The 26,999-nt window shown below is 41.6% G+C and overlaps 1 protein-coding gene across 2 annotated transcripts; it reads left to right on the forward strand.

Annotated features, from left to right (window-relative positions):
* The first annotated feature begins 180 nt into the window (after positions 1 to 180).
* LOC124473876 (exportin-5) lies at positions 181 to 24,153 on the forward strand. Of its 2 annotated transcripts, none has more exons than XM_047029591.1 (33): positions 181 to 413; positions 1,082 to 1,203; positions 1,338 to 1,410; positions 1,505 to 1,642; positions 1,842 to 2,024; positions 2,135 to 2,161; positions 2,328 to 2,513; positions 2,644 to 2,720; positions 2,832 to 2,873; positions 3,561 to 3,657; positions 3,807 to 3,890; positions 4,063 to 4,188; positions 4,275 to 4,365; positions 4,493 to 4,621; positions 5,048 to 5,163; positions 5,275 to 5,430; positions 5,561 to 5,602; positions 5,687 to 5,776; positions 5,909 to 6,108; positions 6,192 to 6,291; positions 15,010 to 15,191; positions 16,146 to 16,246; positions 16,429 to 16,525; positions 16,650 to 16,786; positions 16,926 to 17,023; positions 17,102 to 17,148; positions 17,240 to 17,340; positions 17,444 to 17,503; positions 17,602 to 17,696; positions 17,795 to 17,902; positions 18,106 to 18,243; positions 20,988 to 21,158; positions 22,696 to 24,153. In XM_047029591.1, the coding sequence occupies exons 1-33, from the start codon at positions 312 to 314 to the stop codon at positions 22,846 to 22,848; spliced, it is 3,669 nt and encodes a 1,222-aa protein (XP_046885547.1). In that variant the 5' UTR covers positions 181 to 311; the 3' UTR covers positions 22,849 to 24,153. The 2 variants fall into 2 exon arrangements, with proteins under 2 accessions (XP_046885547.1, XP_046885548.1); XM_047029592.1 differs by having other exon boundaries at positions 17,243 to 17,340.
* Positions 24,154 to 26,999: the final 2,846 nt, after the last annotated feature.

Here is a 26,999-nt window from a genome sequence, read left to right on the forward strand (position 1 = left end):
TTGTTATAGCATAAAACAGAAGAGATTATCTTTTAAATAAATGCAAAAGAGGAATTATTTTATGTTTGAGTAAAAAAGCCATATTTTATTGGATTTTACTTCTTTCTTTTTTTTGTGTTTGTTGTCTGGGACCTACAAGTCCCATAATTCCCTTTCAGCTCGCTTCGAACACAACGTTGTTGCGTAGCACGTTGCACGAATGAACATGCTGAGAACATTTCCATGCGCGTTCAGAGTACTATTCTGCAGGTGTTTTGCATAGTGTTGTACCTTTTCACCTAATTTTCTTAGCTAAGAAGCTAATTGAAACCATGGCTGAACCTGTGGCTGCGATGTGTGATCAGCTTATCAAAGCTGTGAACGTGATGATGGACGCAGAATCAAGCCAAATATACCGACTGGAGGCCCTAAAGGTAGCCAATTTAGCTAGAACAGTGTAGCATGCAAGCTAGTGTGTGTTGCTGACTTGTTAACGCCAGCCCGTTAGTTTTGTGAATTAGTTGAGTCAATGAACTACATTTATCACATAGTTTGAAGTAAATGCAATTAGTCTGAGTATGTTGAACATATTTAGTCAGATGTTAATAATAGACCCAAACTAGTTTGCTTACCAGATGTTGAAACTTAGGAATCTGGTTTGCAAGCTATCTAGCTAGCTGGGAAGCATCACCGTTGCTGCTTAGCTAGGTTATCCTCCAGGTCTCAGGGAATTCATTCATTTATTTAGGGATTCCAAATGCCTTTGTTAGGTGACGTGAACGTAAAACTGAATGAAGAAATAATATGCTTAGAATGTACTCATATATGTCTTAGTCATCTATTTGTCATCTGCCGGTGAACTTGCTAGCAACCCCCATTCATGACCGTGCGTGACTACCACACGCTACCAGGCTAGGGAGTCAAGGAAGGGTCACCTGTACAGCTGCCTATTGCACTAATTTAGCTGACAGAACACTGACATTTCTCTATGAATGGAAATAGCATGACAACGCGAAGTGTAGATATCACTGTATTATTAATGCTTTGTTTCACTTCATCGCCTGTAAACATGTCTAAAATCAAAATAAATATTTTCTCCTAGTTTTGCGAAGAGTTCAAAGAGAAGTGCCCATTCTGTGTCCCGTGTGGCCTTCAGTTAGCTGAGAAAGCTCAAACGGCAGTAGTAAGGCACTTCGGTCTACAAATACTGGAGCATGTGATCAAGTGGGTGATGCTATAGAATTATATAATGTACAAATCATTGACAAACTTACTGTATTGAAAGAAAGAAAAAAAGATCTAAGGCCAAGCACATTCTAATGTTAAAATGTACTTGACATTCTTCTTTTTGAGAGCAGGTTCAGATGGAACAACATGCCACAGCAAGAGAAAGTCCAACTAAAGAACTGTGCCATGGGGCTATTATCAAATGTAGGTCATATAGGTGAAATGACAGTTAGACATGTTGACTATTGTGACTCCAAAAAAAGCAACAACAATAAAACTCTTCTCCTTCTCCTTGCAGGGTACTCATCCTATTTTGCAGGAGCAGAGCCACATCAAAGATGTGCTCTCGCGCATTGTAGTAGAAATGATAAAGAGAGAATGGCCTCAACACTGGCCAGACATGCTCAAAGAGATGGAGACGCTTACTAGTCAAGGGGTAAGCTTCTTGTTCCCCTTCAGAGCCCCGTGTGGTCACACATAAACATGAACTTAATAACCATGCAAAAAATGAGAAAAAAAACTGCATATCCTGAGCTGATGTAATGTATGCACGCCAGTTCATGGATGTAGTATGTACATGGTCATACACAGAATCACGTAGAGATGGCAAGCCAAACAGTGAAAATGTCTCCTAGGAGGCACAGACAGAGCTGGTGATGCTCATCCTGCTGAGACTGGCGGAGGACGTAATCACCTTCCAGACGCTCCCCACCCAGCGGAGACGTGACATCCAGCAGACCCTCACGCAGAACATGGACAGCATCTTCAGCTTCCTGCTCACCATACTGCAGCTCAACGTTGACGAGTACCGTCGACTGGTCAGTCGTTGGCAAACTCTCATTGCTGTCTTGATGAGTCCCTCTGCTCTGTGTTTTAGAAGATTTTGCCATGACAGATTTTGTACAATTATTTGCTTTTGTCTTCCCAGAAAAGAATACCTGGGCAGGAATTACAGGTAGGGTACAACTGTAATTAAACATACAATAATGTTGTACTATTGTTGTTATTATTATTGTATTAATAATAATAAACATTATGACTCTCATTCATGTCCTTGTTTAAAATAGACTAAGACAACTGCAAGACAATTATGTTCTATTCTATATCCCCCATCTTATCAGGCCCAGGCTCACTGTCGGGTAGCCGTGGCGACCCTGAACACGTTGGCAGGCTACATAGACTGGGTGGCCCTGGCCCACATCACAAACGACAACTGCCGCCTGCTGGAAATGTTGTGCCTGCTGCTGAGTGAGGCGGAGCTGCAGCTGGAGGCAGCCGAGTGCCTGCTCATCGCCGTCAGCCGCAAGGTTCGAATCCGCCACAGAGCTAGGGAAGCTCCTGTGAGAGTAGTCCTGTCATGGGCGAAATGGGGCAGGGAGTTTTGCATTTCCTGTGTTCACTGTGGTGTCATCTTTCTGCGCCTGACGTGACTTTCAGGGCAAGTTGGAGGACAGGAAGCCGCTCATGGTGCTGTTTGATGATGTTGCCATGCACTACATCCTGTCTGCTGCACAGTGAGTACTATTGGTCAGGCCCTTCACCTGTCACCCTTACTCCTCTCCAAGTAATGTTCAAATATCCTTTTTTCTGGCTGACCACTGTCGTGTGTGTGTGTGTGGTTACAGGACAGCAGATGGAGCAGCGATTAGCAACCAAAGCCCCACACAGTGAGTATTTACGCAACTGCTAACGTGCTCTGTTGGCAAACTTACCAGCTAGCACAAATATGTCTATTAAAGGTCCCATGGCATGCTGTTTTTGGATGCTTTTATATAGGCCTTAGTGGTTCCCTAATTCTATATCTGAAGTCTATATCCCGAAATTCTGCCTTGGTGCAGAATTACAGCCACTACGATCAGTCCCAGAATAAGCTTTCTTTAGGACGTGCCATTTCTGTGTCTGTAGCTTTAAATACTATGAGGAGGAGAGAGGCAAGGCTAACTCCCATGCTTCGGTCGTTTGCAAGCCATGATGTCTCTTAAGGAAGAAACAATATTGCGCTAGCATGGTCGTAGCTCATTTTCTCATTGGCGGGCCAAATTCTCTGGGCGGGCAAAGCAGAGAAAGGGGAGGTAACCTTTCCTTTCATGATGACATAAGAGGAACATTTTCAAATCGGGGCCTTTGAGCTTTCCTTTTCTCAAAGGCGGAGAAGAATACCCAGGGATTGGTTTGTACTTATCAACATTTCTAGCCACTGGAGGACCAAAGGCAGGCTAGGTGAAGTCATGAATGTTAAATAACCTCTTAAAGTGACATTTTCCATGTCATGGGACCTTTAAATAGTAATGTGTGTGTTTTTGCTGTAAACAAAATGTTCTGTAAACATTGTTTGTCGTATTTGTGTACCTCAGGTCTGAGAGGGTGGGGGTGGTGGAGAGGCATTACACCTTCCTGAAGAGACTGTGTCAGGTTTTATGTGCCCTGGGCAGCCAGCTCTGTTACTTAGTGGTGAGTGGACCTGTACCGTGCCTGTGCTGCATGGATGATAATGTCGTTTTGAATAGGCCTACTGTAGAAGCGGCTATATTAACTGAACTTAAGGATTGGTTTGAGTGAATCTCATCTCTGTTCCTGGATCTCTGGGCTCTTGTTCTCAGGGTTCGGATGTAGAGGTGGAAGTACCTGCTAATCTCAGCAAGTACACTGAGGCATTCCTGTCCTTCACCACACATCCCAGTCAGGTGAGTCACCGATGGTGAAATGCTTTATTGTAAGTCACCTGGATGGAATGGCTTTCTGCCTATCTTGTCAGTGGTTACAGGAGAAAAGGTGACAAGGAAAACAAGCTAATCGAGAACTTTCCGGATCAGTTTTTGTCTTAACCCTTTACTCTCTCTCCTGTCTTCTGTACAGTTTCTGAGGTCATCCACCCAGATGATGTGGGGAACCATGTTCAGACATGAGATCCTGTCAAAAGACCCTGTCATTGTCCAGATGACCATCAAATACCTGAGGGCCACCATGGTCAACCTTGTGAAGGTATCCCCCATAAGATGTTAGTCTTGTTGCATTGTCAGTATGAGTCAGTACTCTGGAGCAGTGTCTCTCTCTGTCCCGTCTCATAGACAGGCTTTCCATCCAAGAACGACAGTCCAAGCTGCGAGTATTCACGTGTTGACTTTGACAGCGACGAGGACTTCAACTTCTTCTTCAACTGTGAGTGCTGTTTCTTACTGAAGGCCTCAGCATGGATCCTCACTTTCTGTACACCCACTTTTTTCTCGTGGAGTATTCTTGTCGGCCACGTCGTCTGACTCCCTCTCTCTGTCCTCCATGTCTCCAGCGTTCCGTGCACAGCAGGGGGAGGTGGTACGGAACGCGTGCCGGATCGTTCCGCTGGAGACCTTCCAGATCGCTGGCGAGTGGCTGCAGTATCAGATCAGCGCCCCCATCGACATGGGGACCACCACATGTGAGTGCGCCTTTGCCACCCAGTGGACAGCCGTGAAAGTGCAGGAGCGTCCCCTTAAAGGCTATAGTTCACTCATTGTGAAGGAGATAGAGATGGAAATTGTGCATGCGGTTGGTTTCAGTTTGAGAGAGCGTAGCAGTATGAAACTTCTTGCGGTCTGGGGGCAGTCCCTGTGGGCTCGAACAACATGTACAGAAGTCCAAAGAGCTAGGAAGTTTCTTTGTGTATTCTAAATTCTGAGCCAACAGCTCAAATTGAGATGTACCTATGATGAAGGTAAATTCCAACCTGCAAGTTTATTTACCATTTTAATCTGTTCCAAGTACATTGGAACAGTTTCCAAGCAGTCCAATGAGCCTGTCTGATTAATTCCAACCAACCCCTTTTCCTTTCTCCCCTCTTTCTCCTTCTCTGCCTGCTCTCTAGCTAAGACAGCAGAGGGGTTGTGCTCCATTCTCTCCCCATCGGTGGTCCAGTGGGACGCCATGACCTTTTTCACAGAGAGTGCTGTGGGGCAAATCTTCAAGAATGTTCCAGAGGAGGTACGAGATCAGAGTATTCCATGTCTAGACTTTTTTATCACGAGGGAAGGTCCTAACAATGGAAATAAGGATTACTGTCATGCTAACGTATGCTTTCTGCCTCTTTCATAGAACCTTCCTGTGGAGCAGGGTATGGAGCTGCTGCAGGCCGTGTTAAACTACGACACCCGGGACCCCCTCATCCTGTCCTGCGTCCTCACCAACGTCTCCGCCCTCTTCCCCTTCGTTACACACCGACCTCACTTCCTCCCTCAGGTCCTCTGCAAGGTAAGCACTACTTGGGTGAGAGTCTGGTATTTCATTTATTTAGAGAGCAAAAAATCGTAGTCTTTAAACACAATTTTGTGTGTGAATGCCACATTTGCAGTGCATTGAGCCATCTTTTATTTCTCTCCAGCTTTTTGCCTCCATCACATTCGAGGTGGTCGAGGAGAGCAAGGTGAGCTGTTTTGAAGTTTCAAGTTTGAAAACATTCAAAATTGACAGGTCTGTGTCCCAACCTCACCCATCCCAACCTTTCCAGGCACCACGGACACGAGCGGTAAAGAATGTCAGGAGACACGCCTGCTCCTCCATCATCAAGATGTGCAGAGACTATCCACAATTCATCCTGGTAAGAAAGAGTTAATATGTCCCACTACTGTTATGGTTGTTTTTTTTGCTGACTGGACCACCCACTTTCTCCCTTCTCATCAAAACCATACCGAAATCCATGTTTGTGCCCTCATCCCTTCTCTTGGCACAGCCCTGCTTCGAGATGCTCTATAACCACGTGAAGAAGCTGTTCTCCAACGAGGCCTTGCTGACGCAGATGGAGAAGTGTGCTCTGATGGAGGCCCTGGTTCTCATCAGTAACCAGTTCAAAGACTATGCCAAGCAGAAGGCCTTCCTGGAAGAGCTCTTGAGCTCAGTGGCCGGGCGCTGGACCTCAGACGAAATGAGGCAGTACGTACACACACACACACACACACACACACACAACCCCTCTCTGTATATGAAGTGATAACCTCCTTTTCTTTACGTGTCAGTGTTCTGGGGGATCCAGCTGCCTTCCTAGCCTTTGTTGGTGCTACCCAGCAGTTGTTGGACCCCAGCGCAGAAGACACCACAGCCATCAATAGGACGCGGGTATGTCTGCATCCATATGCATGCCTTATGTTTTGTGTTTTAATTGGGCAAATCTGTTTTTTTTTTTTTTTTTTAAACAACGTATTTATTGTTTTTCAGTTTGCAAGTCATATCAAATTGAATAACAACAGAACAATACACGGCAAACATTTTCACCCTGTTCCCTCACCCAAAATAATAGAGTAACTAAATAAGAGTTAAATTAAAAACAGACAATAAAAAGAAAACAAAAAGAAACATAAAAGCATACTTTACACACTGAATAATGGGTGTTTTTTGTTGTTGTTTTTCTTACTAGTCAATGTACATAATCCAGTGTTTCCCACACATAGACTAATTTGTGGCGGTGCGCCACAGAATCAACACCGGCCGCCACACATTGCGTTTCGTAAAACATTTTTTTTATCGCTATTTAGGTAAAAACACGCAGCGTATTCGTTCAGCTGCATTTCCTTTCCCTGCTCTCCCTCCGTCTCTTTCACGCACGCGTCTTTCTCACATACACACACAGTCACTACGTCAGCACACGTTAGCAACAATGCATACGCCGTTCTAGTGAGACCGACAGCTACATCAGCGAGCCTTCAGCATTAGTGCCGTAGCTAAAGGTCTAGGAAAGTTGAGGCTACTTTTCGCTAGGTACCGACGGACATGTCTTAATCGAAGGTTCCCCTTCGTTCTTTTGGTGAGAAGTTTCAAGAGCTAGCTACTTACCCGGCGTCATGGAGCCGACCAGTTAAATAGTTATTTAGCACCCTGTATGCAGCGTCGCTACCTGCATATGCAGAAATTATTTGTTTGTTGTTGTTGATTTTGTGAATTATTTCGCCCCCCCCCCCCCCGCCACATATAGTTTTCTAATCTGTGGGAAACACTGTAATCAGATAGTTGTCCTACTCCCCCAGAGCCTGTTGTTGCTGGAGCAAGTTACCAACATTAGTATTATGCCTTAAGAAGTACCTAAAAGGTCCCCAGGTATTATCAAAAACATTTTGTTTACGTCTAACAATATACTTTATCTTTTCCATTGACATGTTTGAGGCCATTTCTTTAACCCACATACCAATTCTTGGGCCATCAACACTTTTCCAATTAAGAGCAATTATACGTTTAGCTTGTAATAAACACATATCTATGAATCTGAACTCTTTGCTTTGTAGAAGTGGTATGGTAGGATATAAACCAAGAATAAAAAGCTTGGGATTCAATGGTAATTTCTTTGATAAAATTTGATCAATCATATTAACAACATCTTGCCAGAAGGTTTTCACTTTCCCACATTCCCATATACAGTGAAACAGTGTCCCCTTTGCCTCATCACACTTAATACAGGTCTCAGGAATATTATCATTAAACTTATGCAATTTCACAGGAGTTATATATGTACGCATCAGCCATTTATACTGTAGGAGTTTTAGGTTGCTGCTGACTGACTGCCTCTGTGCCTCTTTACAAGCCTCTCTCCAGTCTTCTTAAGATTTTTCCTCCTCTATCTTCATTCCATAATCTCAGTTTTGATTCTGATGATTCAATAGATCCAGACACAAACAAGTCATACAGAGTTGAAATTAAACCTTCGCCATAACAGTGTTTAGTGACTGCTACTTCTAACGCAGAGATGGTCGGTATATCTAATGAATGGTTTTGAGATGAAGATATAAAACTCCTAAACTGAAGATATCTGAAAAAGTTATTATTTGGAATGTCATATTTGGTAGATATTTCCGCAAAAGACATAAACACTTCATCCTCCTCCCTGTACATGTCTTGTACTTTCCGCAGTGTTTCCCACACATAGACTAATTTGTGGCGGTGCGCTACAGAATCAACACCGGCCGCCACATATTGCGTTTCGTAAAACATTTTTTTTTATCGCTATTTAGGTTAAAACACGCAGCGTATTCGTTCAGCTGCATTTCCTTTCCCCTGCTCTCCCTCCGTCTCTCTGTCACTCATGCGTCTTTCTCACATATGCACACAGTCACAACGTCAGCACATGTTAGCAAAAATGCATACATATGCCGTTCTAGTAAGACCAACATCGATCTATATCACCGAGCCTTCAGCATTAGTGCCGTAGCTAAAAGTCGAGGAAAGTTGAGGCTACTTTTCGCTAGGTACCTTACTCACATTTACATTTAGTCTTTTAGCAGACGCTCTTATCCAGAGCGACTTACAGTACTCGAAGTTTCCCCTTCGTTCTTTTGGTGAGAAGTCTCAAGAGCTACTGTAGCTACTTACCCGGCGTCATGGATCCGACCAGTTAAATAGTTGTTTAGCACTAGCGTTGCTACATGCATAATGCAGAAATGATATGTTAGTTGTTGTTAATTTTGTGAAGGTGTGAATCATTTTGGATTAATATTTATGTAACAAATTATTAACAAATTAACTGTGTAACGAATTATTAACGAAGGAATTATTACCTCCCCCCCCCCCCCATCTGACAACCCCCACCCCTCCCCGCCACAATTACATTTCTAATCTGTGGGAAACACTGTTCCCTAACCCCTTTTTAGCCCATAGTTTAAATCCTCTATCCTTTAGCCCTGGTTCAAAGTTGGCATTACCTCAAATAGGACTGAAGCGTGAATGGGACAAATCTATATTCAAATATTTGCAAGTGTCGAACCAAACATCAATCATATTCAATATAATAGGGTTGTCTGTATTTTTCTTCAGATATTTACGGCCTGCTGAGTACAAGTACAGGTGCAATGGTAAACTCGGTTTAACAGAGCAGGATTCCAAATCAATCCAAGCAGGGGGATTTCCGGAAGAGAAGTAAAACATGATCGACCGCAATTGAGCTGCCCAGTAATACCATTGGATATTTGGGCATTTAAGGCCTCCTCGATCATATAGTAGATAAAGTAAAGATAGACGTAATCTGGGACGTTTATTTTGCCAAATAAAGTTGGTAAACATTTGGGGAGTATATTCATTTTTAGAATATTAATCCTGCCAATCATTGAGGATGTCCAACGCTCTATTGAGGAAATACTAGCTTCCAGAATTGGGTCATAGTTTATCTGAGCAATCTTATTCACCTCAGGGACAATTTGTATTCCCAAATATGTAAAATTATCTGTTGACTTGAAAGTAGAAGCATATACAGGACTATTTTTCCTCTCTGTTTCATTAAGTAGCATTATAGATGATTTTGAGTAATTAACTTTATAACCGGATATTTTTCCAAATGTTTCAATAAGACTTAAGAGCGCTGGGATAGATCTATGTAGATTTTTAATCATTAATATTACATCATCGGCAAAGAGCGCTATCTTATGTTCTAAATGACCCTCTCGAATTCCATAAATATTGCTATGTGACCTCACCGCTATAGCAAATGGTTCAATCGCAAGGATAAAAAGCAATGGCGATAAAGGGCTCCCTTGCGGGCAACTTCGACAGATGTTAAAAGGTTTAGAAACCTTACTATTAGTCAAAACTTCTGCAGTAAGCCCTGTACAAAGCAATCTAACCCATTTAATGAATTTACCTCCAAAGCCAAATTGTTTTAACACCTCAAACAAATAGGGCCATTCAATACGATCGAAAGCCTTTTCTGCATCAAGTGAAAGTAAGGCCGTGTCTGTGGCCTCTCTCTGGCTGTATAAAATATTGAGCACTCGTCTGACGTTATGAAAACCCTGTCTCCCTTGAATAAACCCATTTTGGTCTTCCCCCACCACCCTAGGTAGAAGATCCTCCAATCTTCCTGCTAAAATTTTACAAAGTATTTTTGTGTCTGAATTTAGAAGTCTAATTGGACGCATATTTTCACATTTTGTATTTGTTTTACCTGGCTTTGGAAGTAAAGTGATTAAGGCGCCCCTCATAGATGTGGGGAGAAGACCATTCTCAAAGGATTCCTGAAACATCTCCAAAAGTGGTGATATTAATTTGGTTTGACATTGTTTATAGATATCTATCCAAATGCCATCTGGGCCGGCCGATGTAGCAGCCTTCAAACAGCCAATCGCTTCTGCAATTTCCAATACAGTTACATTTTGATCTAATGCTCTACTTCTTCCGAAATTTTGGGAATATCAAGGTTGTCTAAGAATTGTGTCTGCGTGTCCAGATTAGGAGAACACTCAGAGCTGTATAATTTCTCATAGAAGACTCTGAAGGTCTCATTAATCTCTGTCGGGTCCACTATAGTTTTACCACTTGGGGCTTCAATACAATTAAGAGATCTTTCTGTTTGTTGTTGCTTAATGCGCCATGCTAGAAGTTTTCTGGGCTTTTCCCCCTGATCATAGTAGGACTGTTTGAGTCTCATTAAATCAGCAGCTGCTTTGTTAGCTGCCAATTCATTGTACTGAGATCTAAGCAGTAGCAGTTTTGAATGTACATCCGTAGGTATATGTCTGTTATAGTAGATTTCTGTTTCCAGTCTTTTAATTTCCTCATCTAATGTCTTCATTTCAAGTCGTGTAGCCTTTTTCTTTGAGCTACTGAAAGAAATGATCTGGCCCCTAATAAAGGCCTTGAAAGCCTCCCATCTTGTACTAGCAGAGGTCTGGGACTTGTTACATTCAAAATACATGTCTATTTGTTTATCTAAGAAATCTATGAATGTGGGATCCGTAAGCCATCCCGGTTGAAAACGCAATTTTGGGGGATCACTCACTAATTTAGTATCTTCATAGGTCAAGGATACAGCTGCGTGGTCAGACAGGACTATACTACTATAATGACATTCGTCAATTTTGGAGACAAGTAGTGCTGAAACTAAAAAGTAGTCTATGCGTGAGTGGGTTTTATAAGTGCTAGAATAGCAGGAATACTCTACTGCATTTGGTTTACCAAGTCTCCAGATATCCAACAGATTTAATTCCTTCATAAAATGGTGTAACGTCTTTCTCGACTTATTGTGAGTATCATCTAAACCAGTCGACCTGTCTCTTGAAGAGTCTAACGTGCAATTAAAGTCACCAGCTATTATGTATTGTCCGGGGAGATTTGATGCAGTCAAAAATAAACTATCATAGAATTTAGGGTCATCTTCATTGGGACCATAGACATTTATCAGAGTTATGGTTTCAGATAATAACCTGCCCTGGACCATAATATATCTACCTGCAGAGTCCTTAACTACATTTTGTACCCGTAATGGGACAGATTTATGAATTAGTATCATAACCCCTCTAGCATGAGTGGTGTAGGGAGCAGACAACACTTGACCCTGCCATCTTCTTGCTATTTTGGAAACATCCTCACTCAACAGATGTTTCTTGTAAAAATACTACTTTTGATTTCAAGGATTTTATCCTGCTCATTACTTGTTTCACCTTTGTAAGTTTGTTCAGACCCCTACAATTCCACGAAGTAAATTTTATCTTACAGCTATCCGACACACAATCCAATATGTATTAATGTATCCTTCGGAACCATTTTGGTAAAGTACATTGACAAACCACACCCTAAAATAAGAGAACAAATAATAACGTAAAACAAAAAGCCCCCACCCGCATACGAACCTGAAGTCCATCTGCTCTGAACCTCCCCTCCCATCCCACACTTTAAGCTAACGATAAAGCGAGTTATTAACTTTTTCTTCCTTCTCTTAAGCTCTAACTAGATTTCTCATTTTTTCCTGAATACTAATCACACATAATAACATAAGTAATGTAACATTGAACTATGCAACATTTGCAACCTGTAGCCTGGTCACTAGACAGATCCCCGTCTCGTAGCTTCTTTTTCGCACCTCATCGTAGTCGCGCTGCATCCTGTGCACACCAGCAGAGAGGTCCACATAAAAACGAACCGGCTTATTCTGGTACAAGACCTGTCCCTTGGTTCTAGCTGCCTTCAGTACCCGCTCCCTGTCCTTAAAGTTCAAGAACTTCATGATTAAAGTCCTTGGATGAGCCGTGCGAGAGTCATTGCTTGGCGGAGCGCCTATTCTATGAGCCCGCTCCACCACCAACCCCTCTCGTGGTTCCATGTTCAGAGCCTCCGGTATCCATTTCTCCAAAAATTCAGTTGCATCCTGACCCTCAGTCTTCTCTGGTAGCCCCACCAATCTCACGTTGTTTCGCCGACTTCTGCATTCCAAATCATCAACTTTGTCAGCAAGGCTTTTGACTGTGCTTTCCAATGTGCTAACTTTGGATGTTACTCACCAACATGTGACTGAGGACAAACGTTCTGCTCTCAATGTAATCACAACGGAGAGTTCCAAGCGTCAACAAATGCCAAACTGAACTTATTGCTCATTTAACATTGTGATAAAAAACACAATTGTGATATTTAATGTACAGTACGATGTACGCTGATATTATCAGTACATTTACTTTCGAAAACAGTAGTCAATTTTCGTTTGATGACTGAGTCGTTAGCGTAATTAGCCTTTGTTTAACGACATATACGATAGCGGTCTGTGATACATCAGTTTTCAATCGTTAAAATAATAAACATGCCTCATATCGATGAACCTTTTATGATTTATTATGACATTATATTACTAGTAAACAATTCATCGGTACAATTGTCCTTATATACCTGTAGTTTTAAACCAGTGTAGCTCACTGTAATGCTGTACGCGACGCGGTTTAGAAAAACGTCTAATTCTACTGCTGTTTAGGAAGCCAAACGGCGACAGTAAAATCTCGGCACTCCCCTTACAAAAATAAAAATTCCCAGATGAGTTTTTCAATTGGTGAATCAACCTGTCACTCAAATTAGAGCCAATCCCTGTGTGAATACCATCCCGTATGTGGCACAGAGGTTTTCCCATTTTAAGAGGTCTGTAAATGGCTGAGAGCACTTTGAGCCATTGCCTACTAACCTGAACTTCAATGCCACAGCCTCAATTTGATGTCATTGTGTTCATGAAGGTCTCCTCTACAGGACTGTGAAAACCGCGAACATTTCCCAGCTGGGGGATTTTTTATAATCGAGCTTATGTCCTAGGAGTGCCCCTGTTTAAGAGCTACATTTTGAGTGCTAACAAACTCCCCATCGCTCTACCCAGCCAGTTAGCTTGCCACGAGGATTCCTCTCCCTGCTTCACTAACAAAATATGGACAGATGTGCCTTGTTTTCGCTCATTTAATCCGATCGCCCTTAAAATCGGTTAACATATAGTGGAAACCTACATCTACGAATCTGTGGTCTCAAATATACATAAAGATGAACATTTTTTATTTTATTTTAATTCCAGCGCGTTCAAACAGTCCCCTCAGTAAAGGTTGGCTAGCAACTTACAGCAGCAGCCTGGCCCAGACAGGTGGGGGGAGGGGCGCAAAGGGCACACTTAATAGTGGTATTTTGTTCCAACTCATTTTTTAAACAACTCATTCATTTGTAGCAGATAAACATCTAAAAACATTCGAGCTAGTAGGCCCGAAAACTAGGATTGATCCAATGCCTGTGTGAATACCGTCCCGAATGTGGCACTGGCGTTTTAACAGTTTAAGACGTCTGTAATTAGCCGAGTGGTCTTTACACCCTTGGCTACTAACCTGAACTTTAATGCCACAACCTTAACTTGATGTCAATCTGTTCAGAAAAATGTCCTCTACAGGACTGTGAAACCGCAACATTTTTCCAGTTGGGACATTTGAGTTATTTGAGTTTAAGTCCGATGAGTGCCTGCAACCATTCACTGCAACGCTTCATGGAACTCGACTCGGAATCTGAGCTTCAGGGACGCTTGTCAAAAAAAGACAACATTTGGCGTGTCAAGCATTTTAGAATTGTTAATGTGATGTGTTCCCTTCGTATTTAAGACAAAATACTTCACAAGCAAGAGGTTTGTTAATGTAACTGTATACATATCTCACTCATATTGGCTAATCAGCTAACATGTTAAAGTAGTTTACATCCAAAGTCGCTGTTGTAAAACTAGCCTCTTTTTCACAAACTGCTGATTAACGGAAGTAGCTTCGAGGTAAAATTCAAAACCTTTAAAAACGTCTACATTTAGCAAATATTGTTGATATTATTGTGCACACGTATTTTAATATCGTAAATATGTCATTTAATTCCATAATTTCACCAGGAATAACTAATAAAAACGTATTTCAGGAAATACGCTCAAACGGGTTTGTCCTCCCTTGAACTTAGCGTCATCCTCCACATCAGAGATCCGTTGTTCGGCATGCTCTATCTATGCGGCCTGTGCAGTCCTGTATCTGTTTTTTTACATCCGCATTTTTTTACATCCGCAATTGTTGCTTGTACTCCATCAATTTTTTTATAAAGTCCACTTCTCAAGGACAATATGGCTTTCATGATATCTTGATTGCTATTCTTGTCTGGATCTAATATTTCGTCGTCTGCTTCGTCAAGGTCATCCTCGTTAGCCATACTGTCAATCTGAATGTTGCTAGCTTCGTCGACCTCCAAATGTTCGCCGTCTTGTCGTGCTTTCTTTTTCTCTTTCTTTGCCTTGTCTTTAACATTTTTTCCTGACATTTTAATTATGGATACTCTTATACACGTGTCACGTGACTTTTGACAATATTTTGATTAGTATTGTAGGATTAAATTACATTCCAGCAGTAGAGCTTAAAATGTGCGACCTCCTAGCACCTCGCCATACCCGGAAGTCGCAATTCTGTTTTTTAGTTGAGAGTGAGTTAATCATTCAACCCAGTTTACTCCATATCCCACTCGGTTGGCACGAACAATTTCAAACGTAAAACGGAATGGCTAAAACTTTTCTTTTCTTAACCCTCACTTCCACCCCCCCTCTTACAGCTGAGTTTCTGTATCTACACCATCCTGGGGGTTGTGAAGAGGGCCCGCTGGCCGACCGATCTAGAAGAAGCCAAGGCGGGGGGCTTCGTGGTGGGATTCAGCCCCAGCGGAGCTACCATCTACAGGAACCCATGCACCGCCCAGATCTTGGCCCTGCTGCCCAACCTGCTTGCTCTCATCAGGTACTGCTGGCGTGTGTGTGTGTGTGTGTGTGTGTGTGTGTGTGTGTGTGTGTGTGTTTTATAGCTATTTTCATAGGCCCAATACAAAATACCGTGTTTCTTTGATTAAACGCTGCAGCGTTAATTACAAAATGTTCATTTTTGGTGCAGCTTTTATTCGAGGGTGGCGTTTATTTGAGGGCGTTTATAAGAAATACGGTATTGTAGGCTAGCTGCGCTACCATGCTAACGTGCCTTTAAACAAGCTTGCAAGTTTGCTACATTAAATTTCCTAGCTAGTTTGAACAGTATGGTCTTCTAAATCACGATTTAGCACGACCAAATGTCAATGTTAGCTAGACTAGCTAGCTCTATCTCATCTGCTTTTTATTAACACTGATTTGCAAAGAATGCAAGTACAGTTAGATAGCGAAAACCTACCTACTGAAGCCATGTAAACAAACTTGCTAACGCAAGAGCACCTGCCTCTCAGTTCTTTAAATAGATAATCTAGGCAGGCGTTAGCAATATGCTTCCCTTCTTATACCGACTAACAGCTAGCTAGTCTCTTGCTAGCTAGAGTTATTTGCTAAGTAAGGTATGTTGATGTGATATTTGAAGCGTATTTAGCTAACCGTGGGCCCCTAGTGCAACACAAGAGAATGTTCATTAAAATGACATGCTGCTACCACCGTATTTCTGGGGTTTATTACACAATGTTCATTTTGGTGCGGCGTTTATTACAAAATTTTCATTTTTGGTGTGGCGTTTAATCGAAGAAATACGGTATACACAAATTGCAGGATCTAAAATAATCTCTGAACTACACTGTATATTAGTGCACATCTCTATTGTTAACAGTAATCCTTGGCAAGTGCAAAACATGCCCAAGATGTGCAACACAATGGTGTTTGGAAACTACGTTTGTGAACGATCGTGACGACAATGTCGGTATCTCTCTTTCTTTCTGTGTAGAACCCATAACAGCTTGTTCCTTCCTGAGAACGTTGTTCGCCTGAGCGAGACCTTCTCTCGGGCCTATGAGGTGATGGATGTGGAGAAGAATGTGGTTCTAGGTAAGAGGGATTCTGTTTTACCCAAGCCTGTGTGTGTGGGGCAACCCACACACCCGTACAGCTACTCAGCCTTTATAGTTTTGACATGTAGTCTGCTGTACTAGTGGTACTGTATTTGGTGTTCCATTGTAGAAACCCTAGTAATATAATTGTACTGCTGTGACCTCTGGTTTGACCTCCAGGCCTCCCTCAGCCCCTGCTAGATATTTACGACTCTCCCGTGTATAAAACCAACCTGGAGCGCATGCAAGGCTTCTTCTGCACCTTATACGACAACTGGTGAGCTTCACAACCTTGACATGGACTGGCCCCTTTCACCCTCTCTCTGCCTCTATGTGTCTGACACTGTGTCTCTCTTGTTCTCTGTCCCCCTTGTTTTCTCACTCTGTCTCTCACTCTCTAGTTTTCACATCCTGGGGAATGCAGGCTACTGTCTTCAGCAGGACTTCTACACCATTGAGGCACTAGCTCAACAGATAGTCGATTCCGCCTTCGTGTCTCTAGACTACGTCCCTGACCACAGACTCCGCCCCATGATCCATATCCTTCTCTGCAGTTGTCCCATCCAACCAGTCAGTCACAATTAGGGTTTGATTTACATGGATAACCCAACAGCTATTGGATTCATTATCCATTAGAAGCCAAGCCCATATTGTCCTTAACCGTGTTTGTGGTTTACGGGTGTTCCTGAAGCAACTGGTGCTGTCCTGCCCACAGCAATACTACGACTCTCTCCTCTGCCCCCTCCTGGGGCCTCTGTTCACCTACATGCTGCAGGTCAGTGGCATCACACACACACACTCACATGCCATCACGGTCACATGGTGTAGAATAGACATGCTTTTGTTTCTACAGAGACTCAACCTCAAGTGGCAGATCATCAATCAGAGGAGCACTGCGAGGTGAGTTAGAGAGTGTGTGTGAGTAAGCTTGAGGGGGAAAAGTGGGAGAGTGAAGTTTAGCGTCCTTTCATCTATCGCCACGTCTGTAAAGCAGTGAGGAAGAGGAGGCCTGCGAGGAGAACCAGGTGACCCAGGAAATGTTGGAGGAGCAGTTGGTCCGCCTCGTCACCAGGGAGGTTCTGGACCTGCTCAGTAAGTCCACTCCCCCCGCCTCTCAGCACACACACACACACTGTACTAGAGGGTACTAGAGAACCAGGTCTAATGCTGTGACACACCCCAACTCTCCCTACAGTGGTGAGCTGCATCTCCAGAAAAGGGCCTGAACCAGCAGGGAACAAAGAGGACATGGATGGTGAGTTCCTGTTTGACAGCTTTGTAAGGTGTTAGGGGCGCAGATCTCCGTCCTTGACCAGTTGCTTGATGGCGCTCTGGTGGTGCGTGTTTTTGCAGACGAGGAGATGATGTCCACGGAGGCAGTGCCCGCTTCTCATGCCCAGCCCACAGACGAACTGACAGACCTGGGGAAGTGTCTACTCCTAAAGGAGGTAAGCACGTCTCTCTCTTTTTGTCTCTGTCCATCTCTGACACTATCTCACATTCTCTTTGTCTCTCTTACACACTATCTCTCCACCCCCCTCTTTAGGACATATACATGACACTGCTGACAATTTCCTTCAGTTCCCTGTCCTGGAAGGACACCAGTAACTGTCACCGCACTGCTTCCATGGTCTGCTGGGCACTCCTACGACAGGTAGTGGCTAGCTACAAAAGTGTTTTTCAGTCACTCTGTTTGTTTCTCTGACTTAGCCTTTCTGACTCTGGCTCTCTTTAGAGGCATTAGAGGGCCAGAGTCAGAAAGGCAAAGTGAAAGAAAAGAAAGCTTTATATCAATCAACCTAACAGTGACTCTGTTCACTCAGTCTGTGTCTGTCTTTGCGTCTGTCTGTCTTCCAGGTGGTGGCCGGTAACCTTCTCCCGGAGGCGGTCACATGGTTCTACACCAGTGTTCTAAAGGGTCTGCAGATGCACGGGCAGCACGAGGTCTGCAACCTGGCTCTCACACAACTGGCCATGCTCGTCTACGAAAACTTGGTGAGTCTCTGGAGGAACAACCCCACCTCAGCCATAAGCCCAACTTCTCAGTCAGTGCCTGCCTGCGTCCATCCATCTGAAATGAAAATACCCTATTAATACAACCTGTGAATGTGCTCTACACATATCTTTGTCCTAAACATTATGGCGGGCACTATATAAATAAATATACATACATACACTATATGGCCAATAGAACGTGGACCCTGCCCAGTATATGAGTTGAACTTCTCATCTCAAAATCATGGGCATTCATATGGGGCTAGTTCCTAGTTGGTTTACTGCATTACTGTATTCACTTTCCTAGGAAGGCTTTCCCAGGGGTGGAAAAAGTACTAAAATATTGTACTCAAGTAAAAGTACCAATACTTTGATGAAATTACAAGTGAAATTATTCACTTATTATACAATTACTTTTTATTAGTGCTGTCAGTTAAATGCGTTATTAACGGCGTTAACGCAAACCCATTTTAACGGCGTCAATATTTTATTGCAAGATTAACGTTTTTTTTGGCCTAGCAAACTAGTTTTTTTTCACATACTGTTGCAACAACTAGTAAATTCTGAAAAACTACAACACCCCACCGGATCTACCTAGACCAGAAACAAAACAAAAGGCACGCCGCACACACTTGTTTGGACTTGCAAGCCGGCCAAAGAGTAGTAGGCTAACATTACGTTTTGCCTGGATGGCGATTGCGAGACGCCGAAATGGATGCCAATAAGATTCTGAATGGAAAGTTCACTTTTAAAAAGTTGCCAAGTGGTTCCATTGACAAGAACAAAGTGATCTGTGTGTTTTGTCGTTCTGAACTGAGCTATCATACAGCACGTCCGGTCTGAAATACCACTTGTTAGCCAAGAACACGGCTGATGCGAATTCTCCAGGTGAGAATGTTAATGTAAAATTGAACACTACAGTATGCCAATGTTGTTTTTTTGTTTGTTTTTTTAAACATTTGCACAAAGCAAGCTGATCCAATTTTCCATGTTGATAAGAGCTTTAAAATTAGAAATAATAATCGGACAAAAAAAAATCAAGGGACATTCAGAATAAATAAAAATGTGCTAATTATTGCGAGTGAACTATGACATTAATGTGATTAATCGCAATTAAATACTTTAATCGTTTGACAGCACTATTTTTTATATTAATTTCAATTATTATAGGAGTCAGGTGGCTGAGCGGTTAGGGACGATTAGATTCCCGTCTGTGCAAAATTACGTTGTGTCCGTGGGCAAGGTACTTCACCTTACTTGCCCGTACCTACTGTAAGTCGCTCTGGATAAGAGCGTCTGCTAAACGACTAAATGTAAATGAGAAATTACCTCTCTGAAAAGTAAAAGTAATAAGTAGTTCATTTAAAATGTACTTTAAGTAAAAGTTACTTAGTTACATTAAAAGGCGGGGGGGGATCTCCCAATGTAGTGAAAAAAGAACAAGGGGTCATAAATCCAAAACTATTTTGTTTTTAATTAAAGAAATATCTATAAAAATATATACAAATCTATACAAATGCCATGACAACATAAAACATGTCACATATGACATTTGTACAGAACATCACATAAAACTTTTTCAAACAATCAATTGAAAGCGAAAGTACCATAGCCTACATTGTTAGTGCTGAGGGCCATCCTTCTTTTCTTCACAAACACAAGTTAATAAGCACATCATGGCCAAATCAAGTGTTTGACTCCATAAATGACCAAAATATAACTAAAATCTCGCTGTCAGGGACATTTCAGAAAAAAAGCTAAATACTCTGATGGCAGGCTGGGTGCTTAATGTCTAACACTTGTAAAATTGCTGCAGCCAACAGCTAACACAACCAGGCAGTTACAGAGCTATACTCTGGGGGCATGTTCATGAGCCTCCACCATGTTCATACCCCAAGAGTGAAGGGTTGCAGCTGGAGCAACTCAAGCTATGTAAAACCGATTTTGTCCGGGGTTTTGTCCGTACCACTAGTCGGTCCGGACAAGTTGCAAGTTTGCTACATTCCGTTTCTCATCTGTGACCTCGAGAAACGGAATTTCTTCCTTTCGGTTTTCGTTAGTCAAAGTATTTTTTTTTTACTCATGCAACGGATGGGATTTGTAATGTAGCAAAATACAATACTTCACTCAAGTACATTTTTAATTACCGATTTAAAAAAAGACTTTAAAATACAAAATACATAACAAAACTACTCGATACAGTAACGTGAGTAAATTTATTTTTTTTACTTTTCACCTCTGGGCTTTCCTATAGACTTGGAATATTGAGGCGGGATTTGCTTCCATTCAGGAGGTTGGGTGATTAGACCTGACTGACAGATGGCCTTAAAATCTATCCCAAGTGTGTTGGATGGTGTTTAAGTCAGGGATATGTGCAGACCAGTCAAGTTTTTCAAACTCAATGAAACAGTTCTGTATTGACCTCGATTTGTGCATCTAATGCCTTCTGCAAGCCAGGTCTAATCACCCAACATCAGAGCCCAACCTCCCTAAGGCTCTTTGACTAATGGGCACATTCCCACAGACACACTCCATATGAATGCAATTTTTTTGGGGGAATGGGATATGCAACAAGCTCACATCGGTTTGATGGTAAGGTGTCCACATGCTTTTGACCAAATAGCGTACATACGCACTTAAACTTAGCTGTAGTTTCAGCTTCTTTAGACCGTACCGTCGCAGTGTATGTCTTTCTCTCTCTTGACTCTGTATGAATCCGCTGGTGTGCTGCGGTGTTCTCCTAGCGTCCTCGCTACGTCGAGCTGCGTGTAGTGATGAGTCAGCTCCCCGGCATCAGCATGGAAGCTCTGGACCAGTATGACCACAGGCTGCTGGAGCCCAACCCCGCTGCACCCAAAGTGGGGGACAAGAAGAGAAAAGACCAGTTCAAGAAGCTCATCGCTGGAACCGTTGGGGTACGTACCACCCTCCACCACGAGAGGGAGCTCTGTCTCTTCTCATGAGGAACCTGGATGGTTTGCTTATTTGGAATGGAACTGCGTCTCAAATTGCATACTTTTTCTTTTAGTTCATAGGGCAGCTACCCTTACAAAGTACGTACTGTTGCATGCAATTTGCATACAATTGGGACATACAATTTAGTCATAACATTGCGCCTCGAACTTTAACCTCCTGCGCAAAATGTCAATGCTTTTGAAAAAGAATGGTTGGTGCAAAAAAAATCTGCAAAGCTGACCAGCAACATGGATACTGTCAGAAGGCAACCAGAGCTCTGCTGTTGGTTTGTAATGTCTGTAGTTCAGTTGATGTATCTTCCACTATGCTGAGTATTGGGGATCAGAATAGCCACAGAAGTATGCTGATTTGCACACTGCAAAATTTGACCAGATGCAGTAGGGCCTCCAGTTTTTTTGGCCCACTGCATTTCACATACTATGTATGTATAGGGATAAATGTTGCCATACCAAATAGTAGTGTTGTCACAGTACCAACATTTTTGTAATCGGTACCAATACCAGTGAAATGTCACGGTACTCAATACCATTTTAGATACCAAAGCAAATACCATTTTAGATACCAAGGCAAAAAACTAAAATAGGTTACTGAACATCTCTCATTTGTTGACAGTAACCTATAATATCTAAGGATGTAGCCTACTTTTGACATTAACAGCACATTAATACAATCACAATGTATGTAGGCCTGAAGGCAAAATTATTGCGTGGACTGAGTGTAGACACTAAGCAAACTCAGCAGATGACTTGGAGATCATTTGTAGAGCTCAAAAATATAAATCTAATATAAGAAGTAGAAAGAGTGGATTCAACACCCTTCATGGGGCTCTTTAAATTTTGGTTGCTCTACATGCTCATTACGTCTAACTCCAAAACATAAATTTCTGCAAACTTTGTCATCTATCTGCCATCAACTTTAAGTGGAGCCCCTGCAGCATTAGCTGCTTGTCCAGGGTAGCCAATTTAATGAGAAATCTAGTGACTATTAGCAACTTTTTAGAGAGCCTCTAGCGATTTATATTGAGATTTGTTTGGTAACACATGCATTCAAATATGAGAAACGGCACACCCAATTTCCCTGATTTCCTCCAGTTTGAGTTTCATTGGCTGTGCATTGACAAAATAAACAAAGGAGAAAAGGCGACCTCACGAATAGGATTGCTGGAAATTGGCTTTAAAGTAGTGGCCGCTCTAAAAATATATAGTATTTATATTGACATTCCACTGGCACTGAGCTGTCTGTGTCAGGGCCTCATTTGCTTACACATATTAAAAGGAGACAACACTTATTTTTTTCTCTCTTGCCTATTGTACCTTTTTAAAAGGACAGTTCAACCCCCCAAAAAGTTTCTTCTTAGTTTAGTGCTCTTTATCTATTTAGATTATCGTAAATGTTTTATTCTGGTGGTTTAAAAATGATCTCTAAAATGTCATGGTCATTTTTCTGTTCAACTCTTCTTTTTTGTTTTCATTCCAGAAAGCTCTGGGCCAGCAGTTCAAGAAAGAAGTGCACATCAGGAACCTTCCGTCACTGTTTAAAAAGCCCAAGCCAGAAAAACGGGACATTCTGGACAACAGTGAGACGGGTTGTCTGGCTGCCCTCTTTTCTCCACAACAAGATGATATCTAGGACCACTGCAGCACAACATACCTCAGAATGAACAAGGACAAAACACACATCCCATGACTAGATAAGCTAACCCACAGATGATTTTATACCTCTGAACAATTGACTTTAAGGGTACAAAGAAATACGATAAAATAATGGAGCGAGTTAAACCACAAACTTTTGGCAATATGCCAAGAATCAGAAAGGCCAAACGCTACGAAAGGTTACAAATTTCAAGTGTCTCAAATGGTTAGCGTTAATTCTGTTAACATTGTATTTACATAGCACATTTCTTCCTCTGTGTGACGTATTTAAATATATATTTTTTCAGGGCATTTTTGCTTTAATGGGACAGATACAGTAAAACAAAATCATTTTAAAAAGGCAGGAAATGTGAAGAAGAGGGTAGGACCTGCATGAAATGGCGCGGGTTAGATTCAAACCTGTGTTCCTGCGGTAAGGCCTTAGCTTACGTGGTGCGAGCCACTGGGGCGTCCCTGTGTAACGCATTTAGCCTACGTTGTGTTAGCGTAGCTCCACTACCTCAGCTACAGTAGTGCTAAACCCAGCCATGTTGTTCCTGTGGCCTCACAATGCCATCATCAGTTGAGTGAAGACATAATGGATTTTATCAACTGCTCATTGGGATCCCATGAATGACTAAGATGCACAGGCAGGGTGGACTAATGGTCAAGACTTTGAATGGTTTTGACTAACTTAAGGAACGTTTTGGACAGTACCGACAATAATCGCTTGGAAGGTCTAGTTATTTTCCACATTCACGTGTCTTGTTGTTTTCACAGTGCTGCTCCCAAATAGGATCAAATGAGCAGCATTACATTCCTCTTATGTGAAACACCCCCCCCCCCCCCCCCCCTCGCCAGTTTCCAGAGGGTGTTTTATTGTTGTAATGAGTCCAAATTTAATTCCACCAGTGTGTATGCCCCCCCCAAAGTTATGATTGAGTAATCTCAAATGAATCATTGCGATGAGACTGGTGTGCACTTTCTGTTAAGGTGGTAGGCATCAAGCTTTGATACATTTGAGATGGTCCTCAGGTTTTCCCTTCTTGTAACTGGTGATTTTGAATATATTCTCCCTACTGTTTTGGGAATAAAATGACAAATGAATTTCTGGTAATATGTAATTCTCTTGAGAACTACCTGTTAACCTCCACCCTCTGCCCTGTTATTGATTGTTTATGTGGCCATTTTGTATTACAGTTATTCAACACTAAAGACAGAGATCTGTTCTTGTATAGGTGACTATGTATTTAAACTGTAGTGCTGTTTATATTTTGCCATTCTTAAATAAAAGAGAACTTGGAAGTGGTTTTGTGGGGATAAGCATTGTACAGCAAACTCATGCCTGCCACTGCTTAGTCTGTTAGTTGAGACAAGCTGTAACATACAAATATAAGATTATCCTGTAACAATAAGTGCCATAGTCCATTGTCTGAAAAGAAACACAAATGGAAAACATTGATAATATAGATCATATAGAATTTTCTGAAACATTAGTTTTCAGTAATGGAAAGATTAAAGTCTGAGTGATGTTGACTTTATTCCACCTCAGTAAGGATGTTTGGAAAAATCTTTGATCCATTACTTTATTGAACTAATAGCAATACAAGTTTTGTATATGTAATTTATACTATTTCTACATCACTTTGGAGAAAAGCCTCTGCTAAATGACGAACATGTTGTGTAATATACTTTTGTGGATTACCAAGCATTCAGAATTTTGAATGCCTCAAATGTAATATTGCCCTTTTTATACAGATGATAGATAGTTGGGTGTGCTTGGCCTTAGCAAGGCGTAACCAATATTCTCTCATGTATGTATTTATTATTCCACCTTAACTAGACCCTCAATTTTGACCCTACATAGACAGTCTCGGTGTCAAAATGCTCGTCTTGGTAGCGATTACGTTGCTTGTATCGGCTGGAAGGTTCCGTTGCACGGTGACAGTTTATGCATAATTAAAGTTTTAGTGGTGAAACGTGAAGCTGGCGGTTGCTAACTAGCTAGCCACAAACGTCACGTCACAAACCTGCACGTAAGAACATCAGTTCAGCAGACATCCCAACCTGCAGAGACTCATTTCAGGGAGGTGTCCTGCCTGCTAGGTTGTGCTCTTCTGTAGTTGATACCCAGTTCTCCAAAGCACCGGATGTACCAGCTGGTTACCAGCTACAGTATTAGCTACCAACCAGTTCGCTAAAACTTTGTCGGCTTTGTTTTTGTACTGCTGTCAAGCTTTTGTGTTGGGACTAATAGATTATTAAAGCAATAAACCAGGAGAGGGGTATCAAATAATTATCATACATTCTGAAGACCAATCGATGCCATTCAATATCTGAGATAATGGATTGGATACTATAGTGATTTCGATAGCGAGCATATCAAATTTCCTTCAGGCTACAAATTTTAGGGAAGGACAAATTAATTTCTTGCTCGACAACAGTAGGCTACTGTTGAATGGTCAATCGTTCAACTCGTCATATCGTATTTCCAACAAACTTGTTATGTTAGCCAGTTTTTCCCCCGAAAAATGTAACAATGTTTAAATGTTTTAAGCATATTTTCAGTTAGCAGATAGTAGGCTACTGTTTCAATCACTATCCCAGCTTATACTGCCAGAGTGACATCGTTGTTTGAAGCAGCTTTTTTAAAAAGGGTTTCATTATTAATTAAATACTAGAAAGAGAGTAAATGCTTAGAAATAACAGTAGAATGGTAATATTAAGTCATAATTTAGTTTACACATTGTTACACAGGATTGGTCTTGCATTGTATTTTGAAGAGTAAATAAGCAGCAACAAATGTATGTTGTATGCTTTTTAATCTATGCAATCTTTGATAGTAAGTATTTATAAATACAAAAAACTGACATATCAGTTGAAAAAGTACATTTATGAGGACATTGTACAGAAGTTTTATAGATTTGGATATAGTACCAAAAAATGCTGCAGCAGGAGCAATTTCCCCCGAAATTGTACCCTCTCTAGTTTATATATATACTTATAGTTTACATATAACTTTATTTTGCAGACTCAAGGTCCAGATAAAAACACATAACATATTACAACAGGGGTACACACAAACATAAATACATACAGACATACTGACTACCACATATTACATAAATGGAATGTACATAACATACACGTACATACATACATACATACATACATATAGCTCATACATATTCACAATAATTAAAACAAGTATAGATGTGTGCTCCAGTGTTTCCAGAGTTGGGAGGTATATCTGGTATCACTAAGTGCAGGGTTGGTTAAGGTGGTTAAAATTGTATTCTTTGACTCTGTTAATCGGCACATAAATCTGTACATAAAATTCCTCAGTACAGCATGGAAGGTGGGAACATTATTCGTCACAAACAAATGGCTAGCACTGGTCCATCTTGGACATTTCAACAGGATTCAATATCAATACTTTCCCAATTCTTTGTGTGTTAAGACTGTTAACACTCAATAACTACCAATTACGGAATAACTGGGAAAAGGTTTAAGTTTGGAATTCAAACAAAACAATAAAAAACAAGATATAAAATGATAATTTAAACCAACAATGTCATAGCATACTCAAATCACTTTATTGACATGTTAGTTATTGGAAATCAGGTGTGCCTCACACAGTTTATTTAGTTTACCCGACTTACCCGACGGTTTGACTAGCTTCACACACTTATTCTTGAGAAAGAGAGAGGAGAGAAAAGACTATTTGTTATTCTCATTAAATAGTTCTATGAAGCCTAATTACTGAACCAGGAACCTCGTTTTGTTGTTTTTGCTACAAAAGTACCAAGTACAGTCAATACATTTTCAACAAAGAATGTTCAATCAAATTATTAGGTTATTGGCTTCTACAACATGTCACACAGAGCCAGCTTTGCCGTGCCTCTCAGTGTGTGTTCTGGCAGCTGGAAGCACTGGGCTATCATGGCAGACACATGGCTGGAGAGGGAGACTCCTATCACGGCTAACCTACTGGCTGCTACCCTAGCCTAGGCTCCAGAAGGTCCCTCAATGGGGGATTACAAGCATTTTCAGATTATGGCTCAGCAAGACAAAACTGTCTGCTCCTGTGACCCCCTTTTCTCCTGCTGTAAACACACAAGAGACACACATGACCCACAGATTCTCAAG

This window comes from Hypomesus transpacificus, chromosome 11 (genome assembly GCF_021917145.1).
Source record: "Hypomesus transpacificus isolate Combined female chromosome 11, fHypTra1, whole genome shotgun sequence".
Taxonomy (NCBI): Eukaryota; Metazoa; Chordata; class Actinopteri; order Osmeriformes; family Osmeridae; genus Hypomesus; species Hypomesus transpacificus.